The sequence below is a fragment of the Manis pentadactyla genome, chromosome 10 (assembly GCF_030020395.1).
Source record: "Manis pentadactyla isolate mManPen7 chromosome 10, mManPen7.hap1, whole genome shotgun sequence".
In the NCBI taxonomy this organism is placed as follows: Eukaryota; Metazoa; Chordata; class Mammalia; order Pholidota; family Manidae; genus Manis; species Manis pentadactyla.
In genome coordinates this window covers 30125059-30149172 of record NC_080028.1, presented here as the reverse complement: position 1 = coordinate 30149172, position 24114 = coordinate 30125059, and the positions used below count along the sequence as shown (strand labels likewise).

At 39.0% G+C, this 24114-nt stretch overlaps 1 protein-coding gene across 1 annotated transcript; it reads right to left on the bottom strand.

Annotated features, from left to right (window-relative positions):
- Nucleotides 1–16176: 16176 nt before the first annotated feature.
- On the bottom strand, nucleotides 16177–17109 carry LOC118914845 (olfactory receptor 8S1-like). Its single transcript, XM_036890095.2, has one exon. It carries the CDS (start codon nucleotides 17107–17109, stop codon nucleotides 16177–16179), a length of 933 nt encoding a protein of 310 aa, XP_036745990.2.
- Nucleotides 17110–24114: the final 7005 nt, after the last annotated feature.

The window sequence follows — 24114 nt, the reverse complement described above, 5'->3', positions numbered from 1 at the left end:
TCGTGAGGATGTTTCCCTGGAGTAAGATAGAAACAGGATGAGATCACCTGTCTCCTCCTTCAGAGCATCACAACTCTTCTCACACATCCCCAACCCTGTCTGGAGGCTGTACTGAAACACTCAAAGTCACTCACTGAATCTGTGGAAGATGTTTTATTATGGCTTGTCACTTGCTATCTTGGATTACAGTCTTCACACGCTTATGGATTCCCATTCCTTTGCTACAGGAATGTCACAGGGGAAATAAATTCATCTGGCTGACCTATACATTCATGGTAGTTCATTTACATCTGGATTTTACTATAGTTTATTCTTATAGTCATTTGGTTTTAGGAAACATTTTAACACATATTTGCAGCACATTCTCTTTCCTTTCCCTGTTTCCCAGTCATTACTCTTTTTGTTTATAATCATCCAATGGCTTCTAACTTTCTAAACAGCACAGCAAAATTTAGTAGGACTTGTTTTGTTTTCAGAGTAGTTTTTTATCAGTGTCTATATCTTCTCTCACACTGATTTTATATACAATTTTGTATGTGATTTCATGGCAGGCAATCTTATATGTGCTTTACTCTTGAGAAATACACTATTCAGGGAGATTTTGTAATGCTGTGTGAACAACCAGTAGAAACCCAGGAAATAAATTGTATGGCTTTTTCTAAACCAGTGCCCAGATCCATTGGTGCATAGACCACTTTTCCTACCTGACATCCAGAGTTCTTCCTTGTCTGCACTCGACCTACCTTTCAACCAAACTGGCCACTTTTGGTACCAGAAAGGTCTGTTTGTTTCTTTAGCTATGCTTACAGGATTCTCCACTCAGAAGTTCTCCACTTTAATCTATGGATCTGAACTCACAAGAGCCCCCTGACTCACCTCAGCTCCCACGTTCTTTGTCCTGACTGCCCCTCTTCTAACCCACAGCCTCTATTCAATCCCTGGGCTTCTGTTCTCAGGTGCCATATGTCATAGTCTGAATTATGATTTTTTTCCTCATCAATATTAAGTGTGTATTTCTGTTTTCCCCTCCAGACTGTAAGCACATTGGGAACAGAGAGCACATCTTAACAGTAGCAACATCTTAAAAGTAGTTAAGATCACATGTAGTCAGCCACTGTTGTATATGAAGTTTCCTGAGGGGCATGGATAGTTAAGATGACTTAGCGGTGTTCTGTTTTTGTTTTGCAGTTCACAATCTGACCCTAGGTAACTTCTGAACTCACAAAAGTTTTAATACTCCTTTATCACAGAATACCTCCTTGTGGCCCTTCAGTCCTGGCCAGCAAGATATGACCTCAGGCTAACTCATCCAGAGAAACTTAAGTTCTGATCCCATTAATAAACTCATCAGCCAAAGCTTAGGCCCATTTTAGACCCCAGTGTAGGTTACCTGTGTGCTGGGGCAAGAAGACAAATGCTCACCTTTGTGTACCTGCAGGGTGTTGGCTTACTTCCAATGACAATGGAGCAGAAACAGCTGGAGAAATTAAGTATGAGGTTCCTGCATAAACAAATTTGTAAATATTTTTGAAAGAAAACATTACACATGGAGTGTACACAAGCAAAGTGAAACAATAAATTGGACTTATTCTTACAAAATTTAGATGTTTTCATGTATTTAAATTACTTGGATATTTTATGATATATGTTGCTTCCTCTCTCCACTTTCACTCGCAAGGAGACCTGGCCACCATTTTTAGGACAGCCGTGGGTCTCAGGTTAAGTGAGACTACTTCTGGAATCTCATATTTCTGAGTGTAGTTTTTCTAGAGGATCTTTTTTTCTCTGTGGTCCTATATTCACATTTTGGGTGCCTGAGGGAGCAACTTACTGTGATTTACAGAGAAAGGAGTCCTCCTTCACCATCCTAAACATCACTTTAAACTGAGGGGACAGACTTTTTAGAGTGAAAAATGGTAAAGCCTTGTAATTCGTTTAGGTCACCTTGCCAGGAAAATGAATCTCAGCTCTCATCTCTACTTGAAATGGAAGCCATTGGCTTCACTTCTTACTGACGTGTGAGAGTCTGATGTCAGATTTTCACATGAGTGAGACCAGGGAATACAAACGAATGAAGTAGTAGTTGATCTCAGCAAAGGATAAAAGATGTGATAGGGAGATTCAGAAGGGTCCTAGAAAATTCTTGCCCACACACTTTGTTAAAAGCTATGATTGGAATGAATAAATGATTAAGCAAATAAAGTGTGTCATAGGTCAGCCTTCAAGGTGGCTTGAGGGATCCTGGAACAACATTCAGAACCTGGACTCATGGGGGCAGGATCTTAACTGGTGAGAAAGATACCAGTGCTGGCAAAGGAGCGAACAAGCACCAACCTGATCCAACTGAATTATTACCAAAGCTGTTCTGTCCTGTACTCCCTTCTATAATATTCACTTAGTAGTGGCTATCTGCAGGTGGTTTAAAAAGCATGAAATATTTACTTCAGTTTGCTATTGGAGTTGTGGGCAGGTAGAGGAGTTGCTTCAATGGCTCAATATTTATCTCCAAAGTCTTCTTTTCATTCCAGCTGTCAGTTTTCTGATATGTTTTGGAATCCTAAAGCATGAGATGATTTAAGATCAGGCGATACGATGTGCTTGTCCTTAGGGTTATACAGTCAGGAAGAGGGGCCATTCTGAGAAAACATCCCAGGCAGCTGGGGTTAATGGAACATTTGGAGGAGCCAACTTCTGGGCCCCATCCAGGCAGGAGATGATATGCAGGGAGTGGGAAGATCTCATCTCCAGATCAGGGGACGGGGAGGATAGAGTGGGAGCCTGAGGCTTGACAATAAATGGAATGAATGAAGAAGTGGCAAAGGTTGGGGAATGGAGAAGATGGTCAGCTGATTAGAACGTAAATGCAGATCTTTCTATGAAGAAAAAGAGGTAATAGAAAGGAATCAGGGAAGACATTACCATGTTGTCGATTTTTCTGGAGGGGTCAATTTTGAGTTCTCTTTCCCATCATGGGTTGAAAAGTCACGGTAGAGTCTCCCGGTTAAGAGAGCATGTGTCACAGGAGTCTGAAGCTCAGTGTATCAGGAGGCATTTTCTCTTTGTTAGTAGATGTTAGAGTGGTGTCATTCTGCACTGCACATCACTATATGGAACGACAAGACAATTTCTCTAAAGAAGCTGAAATACAGACAAATACTTTAAAACCCTCTCACGTGTTCTCAGGTGCAGCAACGTGCCTTCTCTCCATTTATTTCTTCTGTGATTCTGAAGACTCTTTTAGGAGTGTCACTTAAAGAAAGAAAGCTGTACCAGAAACCATTCAGGAGGCCATCTGCTCTTAGGCAGTAATTAGCTGGGTTGGGTGTCCAGGGAGAGCTGAACCACTGCCCTGTATCCCTAAAGTCCCAGCCCGAAGTCAAGTTCTGGATTCACTAACCACACAATTTCCAGTTAACCAGAAAGTTGAGCTTCCTGGCACAGGGGTTTCTCTCCAGAGTAGCATTTCAAGTTTCTGAATTAAAGCAATTATTTGAAACCTAGAAGAACTCCTATTAAGCTTGTGTAGGATAAAAAAAAGAATAAGAAAGGGAGTTAAGAAATATAATCTGCTGGAAAAGGTACATTTTCCTGATGGCTCCTTAGGGCTAAAAATGTCCTTTAGAAGTTCTCAGGGGAGCTGAGGTGTGCCCGATTATTAACTCAAGGTCACATTAAAAAAATTAAAATTAATAATTTTAATTGAAATATATTTGACATATGACATTGTATAAATTTATGATTTTTAATAAGTTGTATTGATATATTATATATATTAAAATATGATTACAATTGTAGCAATAGTTAGCACTTCTATCATACATAATGATTTCTTTTTTGTGATAAAAATGGTTAAGATCTGGTCTCTTAGCAAGTTTGATAATTATAATACAATATTGTTATTTATATTCACTCTACTGTGCATTAGGTCTCCAGGAATTATTTTTCAACTAAGTGCCAATTTGTACCTTTAAACAACATCTCTCCTTTTCTCACAAACCCCAGCCCCTGGTTACCACTATTTCACTCTCTGCATTTCTCAGTACCAATAATGAGAAATCTGAAAAAGAAATAAAAAAACCTACCCCATTCACAATAGCAACAAAAACAACAAAATACCTAGGAACAAATTCAACCAAGGAACTGAAAGATCTGTACAATGAAAACTATAAGATGTTGAAAGAAATCAAAGAAGAGCCAAACAAATTGTAAGAGATCCTACATTCATGTCTTGGAAGAATTAATATATTAACATGTTTGTACTACTCAAAGCCATCTACAGATTCAATGGAACCTCTATCAAAATTCCAATGTCATTCTTCACAGAAATAGAAAAAATATCCTAAAATTTGTATGGAATCACAGAAGAAACCCAAATAGCCTAAGCAATCCCGAGGAAGAACAAAGCCAGGGGCATCATCCTTCCTGATTTCAAACCATACTACAAATCTATAATAATTAAACCATTGTGGAACTGGCATAAAAATAGATAACACAGACCAATGTAACAAAATATAGAGCCCATATTTAATCCCTGCACGTATGATCAACTGAACTTGGCCCTGGGAGCCAAGAGCCCTAATGGAGAAAGGATGGTCTCTGCAACAAAACTGGTTGAATAAATGCAGAACAATGTGACTGCACCCCCATCTTATACCACTCACAAAAATTAATTTGAAATGGATAAAATACTTAAACTTAAGAAATGATACCACAAAATGGAGGGAAATGGAGGGAAGAAACTCCTTGACATTGGTCTTGGTAATGATATTAGGATCTGACACCTCAAGCGCAAACAACAAAAGCCAAAATCAATAAATGGGGCTACATCAAATTTAAAAGCATCTGCACAGAAAAAGAAGCAAATGACAAAATGAAAAGGCAATCAACAGAATGGGAGAAAATTATTGTTAACCATATATCAGATAAGGGGTTAAAATCCAAAATATGTAATGAACTCATACAACTCAGTAACAAAAATACCAAACAGTCTGACTAAAAAATGGGCACAGGACTTGAATGGACATTTTTCCTAAGAAGACATCCAAATGACCAACAAGTACATGAATAGATGTTCAACATCACTATGTTCAACCACAGTGAGGTATCACCTCACTGCTGTCAGAATGGCTTTCAAGAAGGCAAAAGATACAAGTGGGGGTGAGGATGTAGAGACAAGGGAACACTTGTACACTGTTGGTGAGAATGTAAATTGGTGCAGCCACAATGGAAAACAGTGTGCAGCTTCCTTGAAAAAATAAAATCAGCACTACCATATGATCCAGCAATTCCATTACTGGGTATACACCCAAAGGAAATAAAGACAGGATCTCAAAGAGATATATATGCACTCCCATATTTATTGTGGCATTATTCACAGTAGACAAAGAATGGAAATAACCTATATTCTTGCCAAGGGATGAATGGATAAAGTCGATGTGATATACATATTCTATCTTATATATATTTTATGTATATATATAAAAAAATATTATTTTGCCATGGATAAGCAGAAAATCCTGCCATTGTGACTACATGGATGGACCTTGAGGACATTTTATTAAGTGATACTAAATTGCATATATAATTTGACAGCAAATGTGTAAAATAACCCAGATACAATATCCAATATGTAGAAAAAAGTATACATGGAAAAGGTAACTATAACTCTCTGGTAGTAGGATTATAGGTGTTTTTTAATTAAAAAAGGAACTATGTATTTTCCAAATATTCTTTAAATACACTTAACAATATGTAAAACTGTCCTCTGTGTTTTGAACATTGAATTTAAGGCATGTAAATCAATAAGGATATTGGAAAAATTATCTTTTATCAAATAGTTATAGATAGTTTAGATTGTCCCAAGACAGGTGAGTTTTTTAAGGGAGATTTAGAGATCAAGATGAGGAAATGATCTCAAGTATGTTAGGTGTTGGGTGGAAAATAGGTGCGGTCAGGAAGTTAAGAAAGGAAATAAGAGAACACTGAATTTGAAATCATTTATTACTCTTCCCAGACCATTCATATATGCCTACAGCTTCTTATTCATATCTAGGACGCTTTAATATTTCCAAGAGCGAATTTTCCAAATCTTCATGTTTTTCAAGCTTTAAAGTTACTATGTCAGTGTCTTTGTAACAGTGGTTATTCTGTGTTTATGTAGCACTTTGCAGCAGCTCTCAAAGAGCTTTAATATGTATTACTGAACCTCCAATTATGCTTTCTGGAGTAAACCTGTGTTAGAAATTTAAACAAAATTGTTAATCATAAAGTTATAGGAGTTGGAAGTTTTCAGCATGTAAATCTCATGCCACAGCTAGTAGGTATGGGAAGGATGCACTTAAAGTTAAGAGCTAATGTTTCTGTCAATGGGAGAAGAGATAACAATGTGGCTATCCTGGAACTGGGAAGTGTTTGGCGAGGTAAGTCCTAAAAGTTTTGGATCCTGAAAAGGTGCTCAGTAATCCAGGGTCCTGACTGAATACTAGTATAAAGTAGTGGAAAGATAAATAGAAACATAAAGTGGCGGAACGACTTCTCTGCATAAGTTTTGGGGCCTGGCAACATCTAAGGTGCTTTGTCTGGCTTCCAAGACATTTCTCAGACAGACTCTGAGCCTCAGAATGGCTACAATACCAGCCTGGATCCAGCCTCCCTCCTGAGCGGTAGAGTAGCGATAGTCAAGTAAGTGGGTCTAAGAGGTTGGTATGTATGTGGCCTCAATGGTATCCCAGTTCTGTGGGGGAGCACAGCTGAGAGCCCCTGACCACCCACCCCTCTTAAATGATGCATGGAAGTGGGTGAAACTGCAGCAGATCGAAATGGACACATGGGTGAGGAGATTTTTGCCTAGCTCTGAACAAGCTGACTAGATGCCAGGACTCACAGGGGATGTTGGCAATACAGATTCAGTGGGGATAGGCTCACAAACGGTTGGGGCAAGAGAAAGCTCAGCATTGGTAGTCAGGTTACCTCTGCCTTTCCACTGTTCACCTTCATTCTGGGGGTTTGCTTGATGCTTTCTGGGTGTAGAGAGAAGCTATCAAGGTTAGTAAATTTGAAATATCAATTATTCCAACCACTTGAGGTCTGGGTCTAATCCAATACATCAGAGTTATAGTGGAAAAGCCTGGTTTGTAAAAGCCACTGAATTCTCTGCCCACAATCACTGGTATTGTACATAGGAAGACACGGACAGAGGTGGGACCGTGATCTCCTGCTCCATCTCCTTCCCTTCCCTTCCCACAGTCAGCATTACCATAAAACTTGCCACCTTTCTCCAAATGCACTCCATTTCCTGTCAGGTCACTCCAGAGGGAGTCGGTGGGTGGCTTGAAGGCTGTAGCCTGCGCATCTCTCATTACCTTCTTTCTTTAATACAAAATTTGTTGTTTTCTCATGAAATACTGCAAACTCACCACTTAGCAACCAGTTTGTCACCCCAAAATACCTTCCTTATGGAAATTCCACATTCTCCAACATCAGACAGGATTTTTGGGAGGCCAGGAAAGGGAGCATTTCTAAGGTAATCAGGCCCCAGGACATTGTTGCCTGGGGGCTGGGCCTGGGCTTTTATTTTTGCAAAGGAGAACCAGTGAAGTGTTTTAACTTGTTGTAAAGGTCTTGCCGTAAATGTTAAAGGTTGACTGAAGATGATTGTTGAGTTAGAAAGCATTACTCTGTACTTTATGGCCAGAATTTAAGAGTTTGTCCCCAAGTGTTATTGGAAGAAGTGCTAACACTATTAACTTGGTTAATTCATTGCCCTGGGCTGTAAAAAACATATACTCTCTTGTTCACTCCTAGAATGGCTGTTAATGTCATTTATGTATAATTTCAGGCTTTCTTCAGGTCACAGGGAAGAAAGGGGTTAAGTTTTAAAACTCTGAAAAATCCCTCTATTAACATGCTTCACCTTGGCCCCCTCCACAGGTACATGGCATGAGGTGTTCCTTCAGGAGGCAGCACAGACTCACCTCAGGCTGCACAAAATGCATGGGCCTCGCAGGCAGGCGAGGAGCAGTCAGGGAGCAGGGAATGCCGGAGTCCCTGGATACCACCCGCCTCCAAAGGGTATGGTGGATGAAGGGATCTGCATGTAGTCTGCCAGGCCAAACTCGTCCTTAGCCCTCCATTCCCTCTTTCAGTAGCAGGAAAGCCTACCAGGTCCTCTTCTTTGCTTTACATTCCTTGGTGTACATGCCAGTTGCCTTATTTTCCTTGTTGATGGAGGAAACCTTTACCATTTTACTATGCTTATTCACTTTCTTAAATACATTATTTGTTTGTGCTCAATATTGGACTGAATGTTCCCTGGGATTTTTATACATTTATCATTCTCACACTTCATTTCATAGTGTAGCAGCTGTTGATGGAACCTATCCAACAAATGCTCACGGGCCCAGCTTCAAAACGTCAGTCTCTGGACCGCTTTCCTGAGGCCTCTCAGTTACTGTTGCCCACCTTGTTCCCGCATCACAGCTGCACAGCTCTCACCCGCGGTAGATTGGGGTGAGATACGGGCAGAGGGGGACGCACTGGCATATGCGACATCTTTAGCAATTGAGAGATGTGGGCACAATGGCAATTGAAAGAAGTGTGCCTCTGGTTTGCCATTGTGAAATGTAGTTGGTGTGCTAAGGGGCAGAAACAACAGGCTTGGGTCAGAAAATTACTAGCCTAGGGTGTGGTGTGAGAGCCAGAAGGCCTTTATGAGAATTTATGAGAAGACAGTTCTCCTGTAATCAAAAGGTAGACTGGGCTTAAAAGAGGGCCTGGGACCTGATTATTAGAGCAGTCGAATTCAAAAGGAGGCTTAATTCACAGTTCAGCAAATATATGCCATATTTAGGGTCTTAATAGGAAAGGAGTGAGACCACGAGACTTGGGATTTGTACATCTGGGTGGATACGCTTCAGTTCCTGAGTCCTTGAATCATCAGGGCCCACAGAGTTGGCCCACCAGCCCTGGTGAGATTATAGCAGTTTTTCCCTCTTTTCGATGCCATGCAGAAGCCTCACCAGAGGCAGCTGTCCAGTGAAGTGTACCTCACCCGCCCTTACCTGCCCCGGTGGTGTCTAGACCAGTAGCTGGGGTCAGTCTCAGCACAGTTGGTCGGGGGAAGTGCTGCCTGCTTTGGGAGGACGGAGATTATTTACCCTGCCAGCTGTACCACATGGAAATCTGTACTCATGGGAACTGGGAAAACGTGCCTGGGAATGGATCCTTCAGTTAAGTTTTCCTATTTATTGAAACATAAAATATGCAATTCAAGTGTGTAAGGTGCCTTCATCTTAAAGGTAGTGCTCAATGGATTTTTTCCAATATGTACACATGTGTACCCACCATGCAGATCAGGATGCAGAAACGTTCATCAGCTTAGAATATTCCCTTGTGCTTCTTTCTTGTAAACCCATTTCCCATTGGCAGCCACTATCCTCACATCACTCGTTAATTTTTTTGTCTTGAACTTTATATAAATGAAATCATATTAAATGTGTCTGGCTTCTGTTATCTGTAGCTTTTTAAAAAAAATTTACGTAAAATTAATTTTTTTGGTATCATTAAAATACACCAACATGGACAACAACATTGTGGTTACTAGATTCCCCCCATTGTCAAGTCCCTTCAACATACCCCTTTACAGTCACTGTCCATCAGCATAATAAGATGCTGTAGAGTCACTACTTGTCTTCTCTGTGCTGTACTGCCTTCCCCTTACTCCCCCCCTATATTATGTGTGCTAATCGTAATGCCCCTTTTTCCCCTTATCCCTCCCTTCCCACCCATCCTCCCCAGTCCCTTTCCCTTTGGTAACTGTTAGTCCATTTGTGGGTTTTGTGAGTCTGCTGCTGTTTTGTGCCTTCAGTTTTTCCTTCATTCTTATGCTCCACAGATGAGTGAAATCATTTGGTACTTGTCTTTCCCTGCCTGGCTTATTTCACTGGGCATAATACCCTCTAGCTTCATCCAGGTTGTTGCAAATGGTAGGAATTTTTTTCCAGAAATCGGCTTTGAAATGTTACTGGAAACCTGCAGAGACCAGCTCCACAAACCAGCTGAACCTGTGAGGAGTGGATGGGGAGATTAAAGAAAACACAGAGAAATATATAAGAAAGACATGGAAACCGAAGCTGGGATCAGGAGGTTCACTGACCGCTGATGGTGGACAAGTGACAGTTTATTTTCTGAACATCACTTATATACACCAGCTCGGAATGATGTCACTTCTGGACTGATCTCATATCCGGTGTCATCACTTCTGCTTCCGGTGATATCACCTTCTTGTGCCTGGATCCAGTGATGTCACTTTCAGGGTGACATCACTTCTTAGGTGATATTGCTTCTGGCCCTCCATGGAAACCCTGTAAGGGAATTGCTGGGTGTCTGCTGCTTTCCCTTCCCTTCTTCTCTTCCCTTTCCTTTACTTCCCTTCCCTTTCCTTCTAAGCTCCCCTCCCTTCCCCTCCCTCCCTCCCTCCATCCTTCCCTTCTCCCTTCCTTCCTTCCTTCCCTCCTTCCTTCCTCCCTCCCTCCCTCCCTACCACCCTCCCTCCCTTCCTTCCTTCCTTCCTTCCTTCCTTTTCAGCTTCATTGAGTTATAATTGAAAATTAGATGTTATATATTTAAGATACACAATGTGATGACTTGACATACATATACTTTGTGAAATGATTATCATGATCTGGTTATTTAACACATCCAACAACTCACATAGTTACAAAGTCTCAACAAATTTCCAGTGAACAAGAGAGTATTGTTAACTACAGTCACCAGGCTTTATATGAGCCACCCAGAGCTTATTCATCTTATAACTGAAGGCTTTGACAGCATCTCCCCATCTCCCTCATGTCCACGGCCTCTGGTAACCAACATTCTACTCTCTGTTTCTGAGTTTGGCTTTTTGCTTCCCTCCCAACAAATTAGTGAGATCATAAAATATTGTCTTTCTCTGGATAATTTCACTAAGCATTATGTCCTCTTGTTTCATTCATGTTTTGCCAATGGCAAGGTTTCCTTTTGTCTCATGGCATATATTCCTCTGCATATATATATATATATACATACCACATCTTCTTTATCCATTAATCCACTAATGGACACTTAGGTTGTTTTCATTTTTGCTATTGTGAGTAATGTTATAATGAACATGAGAGTGTAGATATCTTTTTGAAATGTTAATTTCATTTCCTTTGGATATATGCCCAAAGTGGAATTTATGGATCATATGATAGTTATATTTCTATTTTATTGAGGAACCTCCATATTATTTTCCATGTTTGCTGCACCAATCATATTCCCACCAACACTGTAAAAAGGTTCCCTTTTTTCCACATCCTCACCAAAACTTCTTAATTATTGTCTTTTGGATAGCAGCCAAAATATCACTCTGTTAGGTGATATTTCACCATGATTTTCATTTTCATTTCCATTATGATTAGTCCTGTTAAGCATCTTTTCATGTACCTGTTGGCCATTTAGGTGTCTTCCTTGGAAAAATGTCTGTTTAGGTGATTTGCTCATTTTTTAAATTGGATTTTGTATCTTTTTGAGTTGGATGAGTTCCTTATACAGTCTGAACATTAACCCTATGTTGTATATATGGCTTGAAAAGAAACATTTACCCCAACTCTGTAGGTTGCCTTTTCTTCTTTTTTATTGTTTCTTTTGGTGTTTAGAAGACTTCAAGTTTGATAGTCCCATTTATTTATTTTTGCTTTTATTTGTTTGTGCTTTAGGTGTCATATTCAAAAAATCATTTGGATCAAAGAGCTTTCATCCTGTGTTTTCTTCTGTGAGTTTTAAGGTTTCAAGTCTTATGTTTAAGCCCTTAATCCATTTTAAGTTAACTTTTGTGAGTGGTGTAAGATAGGGTCTAGTTTCATTTTTTGCATGAAGCTTTTCAGTTCCAACACCATTAATCACTACCCTTTCCTACTGTGTGTTCTTGGTGCTTTTATCAAAAAGCAGTTGAGCCCTCCTTCTTGGTGTGGTAACTGCTTATAGTCATCCTGACCTGTCGGCCAGAACTCTCAACTGACTCTCAATTCCCCAGCTTTCCACCAGGGAAATTTCACCAGTTTCAGGTTGTTCTTGCCCAAGGATTTTACTATAACAGATTCCATTCATGCTGGTCCAGCCCATGTATTCATAACTTTCCTTTCTATTCTTATTTCTTATTTACACAAGTTCCCATACTCCCACCCTTAATCAGATCCCATATTTGAATTACTTCTCTACTTGGTGAGTACTTCAAAGCCCAGTTTGCTGGCCCAAATTGATTCAGATTGTGCAGCAAAGATGATTGACCAGATGGAAAGTCAATTTTCTTGTCTTTGAGTGTGTAAAATCTTGTTGAAATAAACAATTATTTGTATTCTTCAGTAAAAACCGTCAATTTAGTCTATTCACTTTAAATGGAAAATTTCTCCAAATTGTAATTTACTATATGATTTTGGTCACACATTTGACCTATATTTGCTCTCTAGTTTGTCGACATTCACTAAAAGTGCAGACCTGCCTACATCCCCTTTTAGTTTCCAGTATTCAGCCTAAGGAGACTCCAGCACATCCAGAGGATTTTGTGGAAATGGTGGGTTAGAGATCCAATGTTCGAAAACCTCTCTTCTGTGCTGACAGTCCATACAGCCTGTCAGCAGGGCCAGTGAAAGCCGAACTTGTAAGAGTCCATGGTTTACTCCCCTGGCTCCCAAAGTAGATCCTCTGACTGTGACCAACTGAAAATTGGGCTTATTTCAACCTTGCAGTGAAAAATAAGGACTAATTTCAAATTCTCTTCACCTACCTTGAGAGAATGAACCAGAGGCAGTTCAATTGAAGTTGAATGGCATTTTGAAATTCAGAAAGAGGTGGAGAGAGAGAAGTGTGGGTGCTTATATAGAGAAGAGCAGAGGGTAAGAAGAAAGTAGAGGCCGGGGTGAAGCTCTTAACCAAATATGTCATTTCACAATTTGCCTGGGTAGCTGTGTTTTGAGCTCTTCTCAGGTAGGTCACCTCTTGGTTTCCTGTATATGTTCGTGTCATGCATCACCTTAAAGAGGAGTACAGCAAGAAATTGCATTTTCTGGGTCATTTACAAAATAATCACAATTAGTTATCACCTTCCATCTTATGACTTTTGGTTCAAGTTTATACTGCTATATAATGTGAATTCATTTTACCTAAATTAACATTTGCCCAAACTTAAAATTCAGTGAACTCTGAGAGGCAATGAATATCACTGTCATTATAAATTATTGCCTTGTTTATATCCAATGATCTTATATCATTTCCAAGCAGATATTCTATGAAAAAAAGTCTCAATATTTATCTACTCAGTGCAGTCACACAGAAAATTTTAGTTAATTACATAAATGACTGGATAGATTATTGAAGACTAGAGGAAAGATAGATCTAGTGCTGAAAGGCAGATGGTCTGGTAACTATTATTGGGGATATAAGAAACTTAGAAGAGGATAAAGGTCTTTAATATCCCTAGGCCACCTGAAAAGGGAAGAAGGATCACAATATTTGTGGTTTGAGTGCATGGAAGGCAAAGTTCGCAGACATCAGTATTTCCTTTAGAATTTTCTCTGGATCCTGCTCCTCCTTTTCTCCTTTAACAACTAATATTCTTATGACCAGAGCTGATGGGGTGCTTAGTAAAAGAAAAGTAAACTTTTTACTACAGGTGTTTAGGATCTATTTACATATTTAGAGAAGGAGGAGGATCTCAGAGCACTTGTCTCTTTATACTGTGATTTGCTTTTTCCCCACTCTTTCTAGACTGTGAACCTCTTCGCTTCTGGTTTCAGTTTCCCAGATCAGTGCAGTTTCCACACCCAGTGCACATGCAATACTGAAGAGCAAAGAGAGAGTTTATTTAGTAGATGCTTAAGACAACCGAGGACAAGAGCCTCCAGGGACAGAAACAACCATAAACTTCTTAGTGTCTGGAACTCAGTCTACAGCACAAGGAGAAGATGGTGAGAGAACTCAAGGTGAAAGGAGGTGCCTGACACAGGGAGGCACTGAAGGCTATGTGGGCGGAATTAAGCAGAAATTGAGTCTCCATGTGGGAATGAGGGGAACCTTTAGAAAAATCATAGAGGTCTGAGATTTTCTTGCAAAAAAGTTATATTTTGGCTCAATTCTTACCATGATATAAGAATTCATTTTCATCAGGTAATCATGATGCACAGTAGAACCAATATTTCTATAACCGAATTTTAGAAAGCATGTTATGTTTTCTGTTTACAAGTCTCAGTGAGAAAGGACAAATAACCATCTGAGACACTTATCATCTTTATTGTGCCTTTGTCCTGCCACTGTCACAAGTAAATCCAGTGGGAAATAGGCTGATTCTAGAAAGAGCACAGAGAGACTTCTCTCAGATCATCCCCAACCCAACACAGAGGCTACCTTTCATTTACCTGCTTTTGTGACTCTATATATGGGCAAACAATATCAGTGAAGCAAGTAACTTTCAGATATAATCTAGCTTAAGGGGACTAGGTAGGCTAATAAAGCTGGTGTAACTCAGAAGAGCCAGAAAGTTATATTCCCTAAGGTCTGAAGCCAAACTTTAAACTCACTAAGTAGAAGAGTGAAGCTTATGGAAGTCCTACAGGATTCTCAAGATACAGGCTGTAGAACTTTAAGGTTGAAGCTTTAGCTGTAAACCCTGGAGTCTTGTGGGCTTTGAAAGTAGGCAAGCTGGGAAGTCTTTTCTATTGCCCACTGACTGGGGAGATACCTTGTTGGGAATTATTAAGAAGGTGTATAGTGAGACTTGTTTCACCTGACAGCTTATTTTCCCATATCACAGGGAACTGTATTTTTAAACATAACTGAGATGAACATTTTGATGTATAAATATATTTTAAAAATCAGAAACAGTTACTTATACAATTATCCAATTTGCATTGGCTGCCCCTGTGAAAGCTCATGCTCTACAAGTGTGGCAAAGAGCAGCTTACTGCACAATCACAGGTTCCAGCTTCACATTCTCATGGAAGCATCCTCATCTCTGCGGCTGAGTGTTGGACCACAGTGAGAATGTACTCAACTTATGTGCAATTTTTGCCTTAAAACTTTTTTATTTTTATTTGAAAATTTTAAATTGATATATAATTGACATGCTTCTTTGTGGAAGTGTTTTGAGTACACGTTTATAACATGTTGAATTGATACATTTCTATATTGCAGTGTTGCTGCCATTATTGGATTAGCTAACAACTCTATCATGGCACATAATTATGATTTCTTTTTTTGTGGTGGGAAATATCAAGATATAGTCTCAGCAAGTTTGATGTTTGCCTATAATCATTCTACTGTATTTTAGATCTCTAGGAATTATCTATTAAGTGGAATTTTAGAGAAAACTTCCATCCTTCACTGTAGCCCCAAGGAGTCATTGTTTTTTGGCCAGATCAGATACACACTAAACTTAAGTTAACCAGTAATTTGCATTTCCCAGCTGGTCTGGATTTCTCACTGTGTTCTCCTCTCTGACTCTTGTTTTTCACCAATCCTCCCCCTTTCCTCCTCAAACTATGTCTTCTGCTCTAGTTCTTAGCATCTAGCTCAGATAGCAAAATGATTTTCTACTAAATTGTCTGCCTTATGAAGTAGTCTCGATATTTCCTTGTGTCACTTTCCATTAGATTTTAGAAACTTGCATCTGGTGAATCCATGGTGGATCCACCTATACTTGGGCTGGCTTATTTCCCTTTGGATGCTCCCACCTTTCTTAGACCTGGGTCTCTCCAAGTCCAAATACTTGATAATACTGTGCATCCTTTCCCCCAGTTGTTGAATCTTCCCCAGATTGAAGATGCAACACGTTTGTTTTATGCTCCCTTCTGTGATGGTTAGGTGGCTTTATTCCATGTAGTTCAATGAACTGCATTGCAAAGGCAAATAGGTTAGGATCAGCCCCATCAAAGTTGCAAAAAGATGATTCAAGGAAAATGGCTGGATTAATCCAATCATTTGATGTTTTGTTTGCTCCTAAAGCAGGGTGAATTTTTCCACCTTTCTCAACCTGATCCCCAAATACCTACGTGAATTTCTATGAAAATTTTCCTAACTCCAAGATCATGACATTCAGAAAATGCTCTTAGTGTTGGCTAACAATAGATCATGTTGCAGTAAACCCCAATCATCTTCTGTGTCTGGTCACCTATATTGGAGATATTTTCTAAAGATTCGTCTCAGAGCTGCTTTCACCTCATTGTTCCTCAAGCTGTAGATGAGGGGATTCAGTAAGGGAGTGACCACACTGTATTGTACAGACACGATCAACTCCAGTGGTGAACCTGAGGTTGGCATGAGATAGCGAAGGAAACCTGAGCAGTAAAACAGGAGGATTGCAGTGAGGTGAGAGGAGCAGGTGGAGAAGGCCTTCCCTCTATCTGAGGAGGAGCTGATACTCAGGATGGTGGAGGCAATAAGGGCATAGGAGAATACGATCAACAAACAGGTTCCAAACCCATGCACAAGACTGGAGCACAGTAAAACAGTAAAACTGTTGGAGACATCAGAGCAGGACAGAGGGAAGAGAGAGGGCAGCTCACAGCTGTAGTGGGGGATGGACTGATTCTCACAGAAGTCCAAACTCATAGCCTGTAGGATGTTGATGAATGCGTCCAGTAAGCTCAGGCTCCAGGATCCACACACCAGACTATTACAGAGCCGGTTGGTCATGATTTGTCCATAGTGCAGAGAGTGGCAGATGGCAACATAGCGGTCATAGGACATTACTGAGAGCAGGAAACCTTCAGTGCCCCCAGTGACAAACACAAAGAAGACCTGAGCCAGACAGCACCCCACAGAGATGGTTTTCTTCTGAGACAGGAGGCTTTCCAGCAGCTTGGGCACGGTGGCTGAGGAGTAGCAAAGATCCAGGAAAGAGAGGTGACTCAGGAAGAAGTACATGGGCGTGTGGAGGTGAGAATCAGTCCTGATCACCAGCAGCATCGTGAGGTTTCCCATCAGAGTCAGGAGGTAAATCACTAGGAACAGCACAAAAAGCAGGGCCTGGATGTGGGGGTCTGCAGACAGCCCGAGGAGGATGAACTCAGTGATGGTGCTGTGGTTCCCCAAGGCCATTTGGGGAGACTGTAGAATAAAAATAAAAAGTGGAACAGAGAATGACTTCAGCAAAGTGATGGAGTGTGGAACTCCAAGCTCCTGTTCCTTTATAGAAACAGCAAAAAACAATCAGACAGTCAAGAACCAACTTTGCAGGTTTCTGGGAAACAGGGGAAGGTTTATAGTAACCAAGTGAACACTCAATAAAGAAAAGTGCAACTAAAAATAGTAGCAAAGCTTTGTGTAATTTTTATTTTTCCTTGCCTACCCCCTTCCAGTCTCTGTGGCCATATTGAAGATGACAGCCCAAGTTCCTAGTACAGAACCCTGGTCCCAGATCTTGAGGGAGCAGAGCGGACCTTATTCACAAGTTATTGTGTTTGCTGTTATAATTTGTCTGGGGATTCCTGAAGGACTTATGCAAGATACTTTGTTTCATTATCACATAACACAAAAATCACTCAGGGATCAAATGTGGCACACATTGTTTGAAAACATCATAAGTCTAACAAAAACCTATAGCTGCCTTGGGCAAAAGATTAAGGCTGATACATGTAATAGACCACCTACAGCCTGGAAGGCAAAACAAGGTAGAGAGTTTCTTTGGGAAATTAGAGTGCTCAACAGTGCCTGTGTGTACTGGGGAATTTAGAAAGCTACATAGTAGCCCAGTTTCTCTCTTGCTCAAAGAAGACTCAAGAAGATCTTACATTTTCACACCTGGCTTATTTTTAGTTTCAGTGCAAGCAGGAAGTGAAGTTGAAGGCAGAACTGTAAACTCTCTGGGAAAATGTTAAGTTGAGTACCTCAGCACAGATCCGGTTTACGAAGACCTGGAGGGTTGTTTCAAAATTTTTAGGTTTTTTAGCTCAGGAAATCAAGGAAATCTCTGGCAAAACACTGGTTGAATTCAAGCTCAACGAAAAGAGATTTCAGTAAGCACATAGCACAATATATAATCTTTGCAAAAATCGTTTGGAGAAATCACTAAATAAGAGGACTACAGGTTCCAAATATAAAAACAGAAAAGGAGGAGAACCTAATTTCCAGAGACACCACATCACAATATACAAATGTGTAGTGTTCAACAAAATATTACAAGAGATATAAACAAGAAAGTAGGGCCCATTCAAAGGACAAAAGTAAGTTGACAAAACTATCTATAAGGTAGCCTAGATATTATTCTTACAAGACAAGACCACCCTGCCTCCAGTTTTATTGAGATGTATATTGATGTCACCATTACCTTAATATAAAAAAAGGTAAAGACATCACAAGATAAGAAAATTACATATATTCTTTATGAATATGGATGTTAAAAGGTCCAAGAGAATACTGGCAAACCAAGTCCAACAGTATATTGGAAGATTTTTACTTCATAAACAAGTAGGATTTAATCCAGGAATAGAAGTGTGATTCAATCTAAGAAAATCAATAAATGTAATACACAATATAAATACAACAAAGAAAAAAATAGATCATCATCTCAGTTGTCAAGACAAAGCATTCAAAGATCTTTTTATGTTACAAAACACTTAGAAAACTATGAACAAAGGGAAATTGCTCAACATGGCAAAGAGCATTTAGGAAAAGAAAAATGCAGTTTGCATCGTAGTCTTCATAATGGGCAATACTTCATAATGGAGAAAGAGTGAAAGCTTAACCCGTAAGAATTAGAACAAGATAATGATGTCCACTCATTGTACTGTAAGTTCTAGTTAGAGAAACAAGACAAGAAAAAGATAGAAAGGCATTCAAATAGGAAAGAAAAAGAAACTTTTATTAACAAATGACATGATTTTATAAATAGAAAATCCCAATGAACAAACACAAAATTGCTAGAGCTAACAAAAAATTTCAGCAACGTTGCAGCAAGGTTCAGCAAAGAGTAAAGAGCAAATAGAAGAATCAGTTGTATTTTCATAAATAATCAATGAACAATTTGAAAAGTGAATAAAGAGCACAATAAAAAAATAGAATTCAGTTAAGTAAAATATTTATGAAAAACTTAAGGAAATGGAAGATTTGAACTCTGAAAATTATAAAATATTGCTGAAAAAATGAAAGATCTAAATAAATGGAAAGATATTCCATATTCATGGATTGAAAGACAATATTGATAAGATGTTCAAACTACCCAATCAATACACAAATATCCAATATTTTTTGTTCATGAATGAAAAATCTGACCCTCAAATTCATATAGCATTAGAAGGGATCATGAATAGCCAAAACAATCCTGAAGAAGAATAACTCAGTTGGAGGGCTCGCACTTCCAGATGTTAAATCTTACTACAAAGCTATGTTAATAGAAAACAGTGTAGTACTGACATAAGGATAAACATATAGACCAAAGAATAAAGCTGAAAGTTCAGAAATAAACCCGTATAACTATGGCTAATCACTGGTTCTTAGATCATTCAATAAAGGAAGAAGTGTCTCTACAAAAAATGGAGCTGAGACAAGTGGAAGTCAGTGTGCAAAAGACTGAATTTGACCCCCAATCTCATATCATATTGAAAATTAACTCAAAATATATCAACAAACTAAATATGGAAGCTAAACTCATAAAACTCTTAGTAGAAACATAATTTATCACATTCTTGTATTCGGCAATGGTTTCTTTCATATGTCACCACGAACATGAATGACAAAAGAAAAGTAGATAACATTGAGTTCATCAAAATTAAAAACTTTTGTGCATCAAAGAACACTATCAAAATGAAAAGACAATCTACAGAATATTTGCAAATTGTATGTCTGATAAGCATCTGCTATCCAGAAATAGCTCTGACAGTTCAACAGGAAAATGCAAAGTATCCAATTATGAAAAGGGCAAAAGTCACAGACATTTTCCAAAGAAGAAATACAAGGTTGCCAAAAAGAACATTAAAAGATACTCAATATCCAGAGTCATTTGGAAAATGTAACCAAAAACCATAATGACGTACTGCTTTACATCCACTGAGGTGGCTGTAAGAGTAATTAACTGAAACCCAATAAGTAACAAGTTTTGACATGAATGTGGAGAAATTGGAATCCTTGTACATTGCTGTTAGAAATGCAAAATGATACAGCCATTGTTGAATACAGTTTGATGATCTTCAAAAAGTTAAACAGAATTACCATAGCCCTGCACTCCACTCCTGGGTATATAACAAAAGTATTGAAAACAGGTACTCCAACAAGTATATATACACCCATGCTCATAGCAGTATTATTCAAAACAACCTTAAGATGGAAACAGCCCAAATACCCATCAACAGATAAATGGATTAACAAACTGTTGTATTACACACAGTGGAATATTATTCAGTCATAAAATGGAATGAAGTATTGATACATGCTTCAATGAGGATGAAACTCCAAAACATTAGGCTAAGTGAAAGAAGACAGGCAGGGAAGTCACGTATTGTATGATTCCACTTATTTGAAGTATCCAGAATAGATAATGCAGATAAAATCCATAGAGACAAACAGAGATTGGTGGTTGCCAGGGTCAGGGGTAGTTGGAGTGAAAATGCTCAGTGGTCTCAGGTGTTACTTTGAAGTGATGGTAATGTTTTGAAACTGACAGAAATGGTTATTGAACAACATTAGTAATAAAAGCTATCCAATTAAAAATAGTTACTTTTGCCTCATGTAAATTTTGTTTCAGTAAAATACTTACTAAAAACAGCAACAAAAGTGAAAACTCTATGGACCAACTCAATTAAGAGAATGAAGAATCCCAACTAATTTAGCCTTCATATGTGCCTTCACTCATTCTTTAGAATCCTTTCTTCCTGTGGTAATGATCTACTGCAACCCTTAACCTTGGGTCAACATCAGTGTGATAACTGTTTGGTGGATATTCTATCCCTGAGATTTCTGGAGAAATTAACATGTATTTCCAAATTGGACGATGACTAATTCAGTCTCTTTCTCTTAGCTGAAACTGTGCTCAACTATTTTCTGTATACATTGTATATTGTGGTGGACTGCCTAGACTGAATGTTCCAAATTTGTCTTCTTTTCTGCATCCTTCAGAATTTTACCCCTATTCAAGACCCACCCAAGGTGCATAACTGCTTAATGGTATTACTTTTGCCTTTCTTTAGCTTTTTCACATGGTAATTTCACATACATTGCTATTTTATCTTTGGGACAAGATTAAAAGGTGTAGACATGAGCATGTGTTCAAGAACCAGCACGGGAGTGTGTCTGTATGTGTTTATTTCTTTGTCTCTGCATGTGCGAGGTGGTCGAAGAAATGAGAGAGGGACTTGCTGAATAGATTTTACAGAAGAGAAAATTGAGTATAAGATGTTATGCAACTTGTCTGAATTGCCAGTTTGAAAAGTCAGTATTTGAGTTCATTACGTAGCTGCCCAAGGCAAGAGGTCTTTCTGCCATGCAGTATCTTTCAGTGAAGGCTTAGCAATGAATATCCTCAATCATGGGGCATTTATGGATCTTTAAGGTTATCCACATTTTTAAAAAGACTCACTGCTAAGGGCAGACCAGTGTACTTACCTCTGAGCACCCCATGGACATCCTTTCTTCCTGCCTTTCCTCAAACATCTCTGGATGCTCTGCTTTTCAATCCAAATCCCATTCCTATTTTAACTGTCATCTTAAATTATTTTTTAGATATTCCTTGGTAATTTCCTTCTCCAAACTTACCATAATATGTAATAGGCCAAATATTGTTTTGTGAGAACGTGATGAATTCTAGGCTTTGGTTTTTAATTCTTAGAAAAAAACTGGGCAAATCATTATGTCCAGACTGTTGAAATAAGGAAAGTATTTGGATATTTTCCCAAAAATCATCAGCATGAGTACAATTCTGATCTCTATTTATAAAGGCAAGTTTTCTGTCCTATCCCTTCCTTCTGAAGAATTTTTTGGATTTCCTCCTAAGTATGACATAATGTCTCCCCGCAGTATGATACAATTCATCAGCTCATATTAAGTAACTCTTCCCTAAATGCCATCTCATGAATCACTCTCTTGAACTGGTAGTTAGTGTTAATATATATCTCATATATTTCTTTCTTTTCCCCTCCAATGACATCAGAATGTCTTCAGAACAGTGGCTATGCCATTTAATATTTTGTACCCAGAACATCTGGCACAGTGACGGAAACGCACATGAGTGTTTATTCATCTTGCTCAATAAAGAAAGCAAATAGTAGTGTGCATTTTACAGACTGTGTAGTTAATGTTTTTTGGAGAAGAGCTCAAGCCCATAAAGCTTGATAAATATTTAGGACTAAGGTGAAGTGCAAGGGAAAAGGGGTAAAGAGGTGTGTGTGTGTGTGTGTGTGTGTGTGTGTGTGTGTGTGTGTGTCTACCTGACCCATGCATCTTAGGAGGTACTCCACACCCAAATTTTGACCATACTAGAAAAACTGTTAACCCATGACACTTAAAAATGGTTAAAATGGTAAGTTTTCTGCCACATATATTTACAACAATACTAGAAAACCATGACATTCAACCTATAACCTCCCTACCACCCACCCATTCATCCATCCATCCATCCTCCACTTATCCTTGTCCATTGCCTAGTCATCCATCCCTTTGTAATTCAAAGATTCAATTTCACAATCCCTCTTTCCATTTCTATAGAAGATATCTTCTATGATTTCTCCATAAACACATTTTTTCAGATGCCAAATTTTCACATAACTGCCTGTATATGCCAGGCTATGCTAGATATAGAGAGGACACAACCTCTCTGTTCCTCTGTGCAACTGTCATATGAATAATCTTTTTTTCCCTTAGATTTTTGCCACTCTTGCCCTGCATTCAGGGATTTATTCTCTCAGCCTTTCCAGTGCCCAGTTTCATGCCTGGTATGTGTCTATACACGTAGGCTCTGCCTATTCAGACTATTACCTGGATTGGTAAAATCACACAGTTTTCTGACTGGTCCCTTTATTGCTCTAATCTGCCCAGGCTTTGCCGTGGTACCACAGAGGGTGACCTTGGTTTTGCCTGAAGAACTCACGACAAGGTAAATGCTATAGAGCTGCCACCTTCCTCATCCTTGTTCTTTCTGGACATTCAAACTTTTGAATATTGAGTATTCAAAATATTCCTAGATTATGGAACCTTGTTAAGTTTGGTTTACATCTCAGGTCTTCCTATGAGGACAACAATGCAGCATAAGTGGTTCAAATCAACTCAAGTTCAGCACTGAAGGGGAAGAGTATGCTGGACAAAATAAATTTTGAGAAGCCTCCTTATCTCCTTATTTGTCAAATCCTGTTGAAAGCAAACATCTTTGCTGGCACTTATACAAGCAAAAACAAAATGAAGCAATAAAGGAAATAGAGGCCACTATAATCAAGGATACGAACATTTTTATATTTGGAATTTCTGTGGGAATTAGGCAGATAATTGATTTCATTCTTCCACATTTACTCCTTCAGCCCCTGGTGCTCACTTAACCCTGCAGAAAGAGATCACAGTGTTTTCAATTCATACTGAAGTTTGGGTGACCGAGCCTGGATCCAAAGAGGCAGAAGGGATGTACTTCATCTTTACAAAGAGGAAAGCAAGGGCAACATAGAAGTTAGTGCTGCTCCTAACAGGAAGCTGGGTTTACAAATCTGTATAAGTTGCAGTATGAGAACACATCTGCCCAAAAACACTCTACAGATCAGCAGGATGTTGAATTTTGGGGTTTATTTGGCAGGTCATTCCATCCCACTATTTTCTCCACTAGAATGAGTATAGATTTAAATACAGGTTAGCAATTCAAGCTCAGCTCAGTTTTAACACCTCTGTACCTAATGAGTAATAGTGGTGATGGTGCTGATGATGTGAAGATGATTCTGGACACCCTGCCAGCACCTTACATGTATTAACCTACTTATTTCTCAAGTAAGTCTTACCTGATGGAGGTCATTGTCTTCCTTTATTCTTTTACTTTTTAAAAAACAGATGAGGAGGCATAGAAGCCACAGGGCATAAATCTGCAAAGAAGTAAAATTCTAACCTTTTCAAAGAATATTGCTTCTCTCTCACTTACCA

Bases quoted from the DNA above. Each gene is read 5' to 3' on its own strand.
- LOC118914845 (XM_036890095.2), bottom strand. From the start codon at position 17,109: ATGGCCTTGGGGAACCACAGCACCATCACTGAGTTCATCCTCCTCGGG.